Genomic DNA, 5,900 nt, shown 5'->3' on the forward strand with positions numbered 1-5,900 from the left:
CTCTCTCTCTCTCTCTCTCTCTCTCTCTCTCTCTCTCTCTCTCTCTCTCTCATTCTATACATGGTCAAGGCCCCGTCTAGAGAGGAGAAGGCTGTCCACCTGGCTCCACTCCCAATGATCCTGCGTCATCAGCTGGTGCTCCCCCTACCTTCACCTCCTCTCATTCTCAATTCCCTACCAACAAAATAAGAATCCCACCTCACAGGGGATGTGCCACACTTACGTGATGCTGGCACTCGGGGCACTTAAAACCACATGTATCTGCTTACTTGTTTATTACTTTGGGAGGTGTGCTTCAGTGCTTGTGTGAGGTCAGAGGACACCATGTAAGGAGTTGCTCATGGGAGCGGCAAGCAGTGGCATACTGGACTATAGGTCTGATATGAAAGTGACTTTGGCTTTGACCCTGAATGGAAAGTCACTGTAGGGTTCTGAGCAGAAAGATGATGAGACACAGCACAACACTAAAGGAGCTCTCCGGCTTCTGGATGGAAGTCAGACTGAAGGGAAGGAAGGTAGATGGAGGTAGGACAGGCCTGTCACTCACCCACACAATCTAGGAGAGAGACGACCAGCATGGGTGCAAGTGGTGAGCAAGCCCAGGGCTGGATGTGTACGTGTGAGGGCCACAGGCTCTGCTGCCATGCCAGGCTTCTCGTTCTACAGTTAAGTAGTTGTTGGGAGGGGTTGTCTAACCCACTGATGGAGAGTTCTCTGGGGCAAGGATCAACGGTGCATTTCCTGCACTGAACCTAACTCAGCACCGTAGTGAAGGAAGATGCAGCTGAGCATCTTCTTGGTGCTCATTTGGCTCCAAAGACTTTTCCCCATCCTCCCTTCTACTCAATTGGCCTGACTCCACAGCAAGTGAAGGCCAGCTAGGGTCAGCTGGATGGGGCTGTAGCCACTGGAAACAAAGGGACAGAGAATGAGATAGAGGTAGAGACAAGAGCAGAGGGAAAGGAGAGGTGAGAATTGTCTTAGTTAGGTTTCTATTGCTGTAATAAACACCATGAACAAGCATGCTTGGGAAGAAATGGGTTTGTTTGGCTTAGTCCCCAATCACAGTCCATCGTGAAGAGGAGTAAGGCAAGAACCCAAGGCATGAACCCGGAAGGAAGGACTAAAGCAGAGACCATGGAGGGGTGCTTCCTATTGCCCTGCTCCACATGGCCTGCTCAGCCTGCTTTCTTATACAGCCCAGCTCGGGTAGCACTGCCCACAGTGGGCTGGGCCTTCCCACATCAGACACTAATCAAGAAAATATCGTACAGGCTTGTCTATGGTCCAATTGGATGCAGGTATTTTCCCACTTGAAATTACCTCTTCCTACATGGCCCTGTCTTGTGTTAAGTTGACACAAAACTTGTCAGGACAGTGAGGAAGACATGCTTAGCCAGTGGCCTGAAAAATCACGTGTTAACAACAGGAAGGCGTGACGGGGCAGTAAGTCACAAGGCTGAGGCCCAACAGTGAGAAAGTAGAGCCTGGGCTCTCCTACATGACAACTCACGCCTGACACGGATGCAGCTGCTCCACTGAGAAGAGCCACACGGGTTCACTGGGACAGTGGGGACAGACTCCATCAGAAACCTAAAAGCTGTGCAGTTGGGGGATGTACTCTCCAGAGGCCCTGGGGGTCAAAGTTCCACACCAACCTTCTGTCTGTAGCCTGGCAGTTCTGGTACCAGGAGATTGGATCCTTAGGGGCAGAGATCAGTGCACTGTAAGCATATCACATGTTTACCAAATGACAGCACCGAGGAATAGCAAGGGGAGGCAGAGCAGGGTTGTGAGCATGGACGCCTCAGGACGATGGGTGCTGGAGATAAGGGTGGGGGTGTCTTCCATGACATGGAGGTGTGGAGACTCTGAAGATAAAGAAAACCTGGAAAAATCAAAATCAAGACGGTGTCCCAAGAGCCTCTCAAAGAGGCAGAGGTCTGGGGTAGAAAGAACGATGCTCTTGTTTGCTATCTTTTTTAATGTCCCATAAACATGCTTTGATTGTAATCAAGGCTTGCTTTGCTCATAACCAGAATCTGGCTGGGCTGCCAGAATGGTTCATTCTGGTTGTCCCCAAGGATACCTCATAGGTCCTCTCATCAAAGGCCATAACTCCTGGCAACAAGCCTGGTTCTGCACAAGGGACGGACTTCTGGGCTTTGATGGCAGGTCTCAAAAAGAAGGGTAAAAAAAGATCAGAGCTGGTTCCCAAAGGGATGAGAGATGGACTTGGTGAGAAGTGGCCAGAGCAGACTGAGGACACGTGTCTCCTTCTTGTTCCCCATCCCCTTTATAGGTGGTCATTACACAGGGACGTGATGGGTCACTAAGTCCTCAATGTCACCTTCAACCTATCTCCCTAGTTTTACAATAGTCATCTCTGCCCATCCCCTCAATCTGGGAGCACTAGAAAAATTTAAATGACAGTATCTGGAACGTTCTTCTTTTCCTGTGGGAGACAATTGCTATGTCCTAGGGATGTTACCAGAACTTCTAGACTCCAAACAAGCTTGGCCCATGTCCCTCCAGTGGCAGTAGGTAAGGCTGAAGGCTTCTTTTAAGTTGCTGGAACACGAAACTTTGAACCCTAACTACAAATGGAATCTGAAGGACACAGGAAGTTCTAACCCACCCCATTCAGAGAAAACAAGTAGCCTTTCCCATGCTAAAAGGGAAGGGCTTCTGCTTCTTCACACTTCTTAGAGAGGATGTATGGAACATAACGGATGCATAAGGTAGCTATGGAGACAGTTACCCAGTGACACTGATTTAATAAACATTTTCTGAGCAACTCTCATGTGCCATGTGTTGTGCTAATAAGGGCTGGTGTCCTTGTTTTCACTGTGTCTAGGTTCTAATTTACTCTTCTGGAGAGTATTCAGAGGAGACAGTGATCCCAAGGGAGGGTAGCAATGGCCGTGGTGGACGACTAGGAAGATAAGCTGGGAGCAGATACAGTGACCCCAGTCAAGACTTCAGTGGTGTAGGAGGTCCTTCTGTATTTGTGTTGCTTTCATTAGTTAATCAAAAGTAACTGCTTGGCCCGATAGGGCAGAGAAGACAGAACTGTATTCTGGGAAGTAGAAAGCAGCAGACAGAGCCGAGCCGCCATGGAGCTGCCAGATCAGACATGCTGAATCTTTCCCGGTAAGCCACCACCTTGTGGTGACATACAGATTATTAGAAATGGGTTGAATCAAAATGTGAGAGTTAGCCAATAAGAGGCTAGAGCTTATGGGCCAAGCAGTGATTTAATTAATACAATTTCTGTGTGATTATTTCGGGTATAAGCTAGCCGGGCAGCAGGACGCAGCCTGCTGCTCCTCCTCCTACACTTCAGGAAGGGAGTAATCTGGGAAAGCTCCCTGGTGGAGCTGGAAGGCAAAGATGAAAGACAGGATGTTGATGCTTCGGAGAAGAAGAGAGAAGGCGTCCCAAAGGAATCAAAGTAAGCCCAGCACATCTGATATGATTCCTCGAGGCTCCTCTCCAGCAAGGACGTCCTAAGTGTTGCTTAGCATCAGGCCCCAGACACTGAGCCCCTCTGCAGCCACACATAACCCAGTGGGGCTTTACTTTGGACTTTCTTTCTGAGTGTACCAGAAAAAGGGGTACTGAGGCCGTGAGCTCCAGCAGGGAACATAAGGTGTTTGCCAGCTGTCTGAGCAGGTCAGGGGTGAACATGGTGGCCTCAACACCTACAGGGATCCTTACTCAAGACAGCATCCTATCCATCAGTTCTGTCCACTCGTGGTCTCCGGTGTGTAGGAGAGGCAGTGTCCTCTGTTGGTACAGGTCCAGGGTACACGTTATCCAGTTAGCATCATACATGGGAATTGCTGGCATGCCACTTCTGCTGCTAGAGTGCCCACAACAGTTTCCCTCCCTAATTCCCTTCTCTCAGGGACCAGAAAACTATGGCTCATAGACCAACCATGCCATTTTCACACTATCTATGGCTGCCTTCTTGTGTGATGTGCATTCTATTCCTAAATTGTGGTTGATCTCCCCGAGAGGCTGATTTTGGAAGCAGGAATGCCCTCCTATCCCCACTTCAAACCCAAGTCTGGGGATGCCCCCTCAGACTCTGACGGGGAGGGAAGAGAACAGCGAAATAGTCCAAATAGTCCGAGAGTAAAAGCTTTGAGCCCTTGGAGAGCAGCTGGAGTGTAAACTATTTCCAGGAAAGGTTTCTATTGTTTATCCCATGACATAAACGTGCCCGCAGGCAGGAGAGAAGCTGGTGCAGCCTGGTAACGTTCATCCATGGACAGAAAGCTCAATCAGGAACTCCAGCTGACTGCCTCAACTTCCCCAGTGGCTTCTGCTGGATTACACAAGTCTTGCATTTGGTGATACTGTCTCTATCTGTTGCTATTTGTTCTTTGCTTTGGAAGCCTCATCCCAGGGAGTACTGCACTGCCTGGGAACTCCAGCCAGCTGCCGTAGAGGGATTTCCCTTGTTAATTTCAGCTGGATGTTTTGAGTATTTGATTTGATGAAGTTTTGCTATCATACATCTATCTATCTATCTATCTATCTATCTATCTATCTATCTATCTATCCATCTATCTACCTACCTATCTACCTATCATCTATATATTTCTATCCATCCATCCAACTATCTAATCCATCCATCTATTATTTATTCTTTTATTTTGGTTTGCTATATACTTACTAAACTTATTCATGAAAACTAGAAGTATGGCTATCATAGCTCATTCTCCTACTATACAGAACATTCTGCTACAATTTCAAAACCCGGTGTGCTCTGCATACAATATTCACTTCATGGAAGAAGTCTGCAGAACTCTGGGCTGGGCAGACTGCATACTTTAAATCCTTGTATACACCCCAACAAATCCTGAAAACCTGCCTCAGAAACTTCATCCTACCAAATGCCCTGCCCTCATGAACTGTCAACTCTGAAATACATGGACCAAAAACATGACGAGCCTTCTGTGGAGATTTATGTCGTGTACACATGCATGTGCCGGAGGTTGGTGTTAGGAGTTTTCTTCCATTGGCATCCACATTATTATTTGAAACAGGAGCTCTCCCTGAACCTGGAGCTCAGCGATTTAGCTAAACTAGCCGACCAGCAAGTCCCAGCGATCTTCCTGCCTTCCCCTTCTCCATCACTGGGATGATAAGTGTGAGCCAATACACTTGGCTCCTGGAGATCAAATTCACATGATCATAACGGTGCAGTAAGCACCTTACGGCCTTGCCATATCCCCTTTACAGAGGAGGGCTGTCACTAGGGCTTGCAAGAGGACATCTGAAGAGCCGTATGAACTGGGCTTAACTCCCGGGCTCTCTGTGAGCTGAGACTGGATGATGCAAGGGTAAATTCAAAGGTCTAGTGGAAGATTGTGAACATGTCACAGCTAGGGAAGAAGAGTCAGGTGACAGCAAGAGGGGCTGGGCTACAGGTAGGCCAGCAAGGGGACTCCACATTCTGTGACCTGTGAAGCAGAGAGGCCCTGTCAAATGATGCTTTTGCCTTTTCTGATAGCTTCCTTATCAGCATTCCTAATCCTACAGAGTTGGAGCAGGTCTCTCCTGGGGCAAGAGCCAAATTCAGTCAGGAAGCATGGGCCAGATGTTAGATGGAGCAGAAAGAGAAACCAGTGGAGTTTGTGGAGGTGGAATCCTCCGAGGAGAGGGCGTGCGGGTGACCAATTGCAAGGGCCTTTCTGCAGGAGGGCTGCACACATCTAGAGGAGAAAGTTCCAGGCCCATTCTCTCTAGGTGCTCAGAGAACAGACTCTGGAGCCTGGGTTGGAAAGCCAGCTCTGACCCACTCTTCTCTTCTCTTCTCTTCTCTTCTCTTCTCTTCTCTTCTCTTCTCTTCTCTTCTCTTCTCTTCTCTTCTCTTCTCTTCTCTTCTC

The 5,900-nt window shown here is 48.4% G+C and overlaps 1 protein-coding gene across 1 annotated transcript in view; it reads right to left on the bottom strand.

Moving 5' to 3' along the window:
• Nucleotides 1-2,116, bottom strand: part of Igfn1 (immunoglobulin-like and fibronectin type III domain containing 1) — a 39,696-nt gene extending 37,580 nt beyond the window's left edge. Inside the window, 1 exon segment of the mRNA XM_005348494.2 lies at nt 2,090-2,116. Within this exon segment, the coding sequence (XP_005348551.1) occupies nt 2,090-2,116 (27 nt within the window).
• Between the last annotated feature and the right edge of the window lie 3,784 nt (nt 2,117-5,900).

This window comes from Microtus ochrogaster, chromosome 6 (genome assembly GCF_000317375.1).
Source record: "Microtus ochrogaster isolate Prairie Vole_2 chromosome 6, MicOch1.0, whole genome shotgun sequence".
Classification (NCBI taxonomy): Eukaryota; Metazoa; Chordata; class Mammalia; order Rodentia; family Cricetidae; genus Microtus; species Microtus ochrogaster.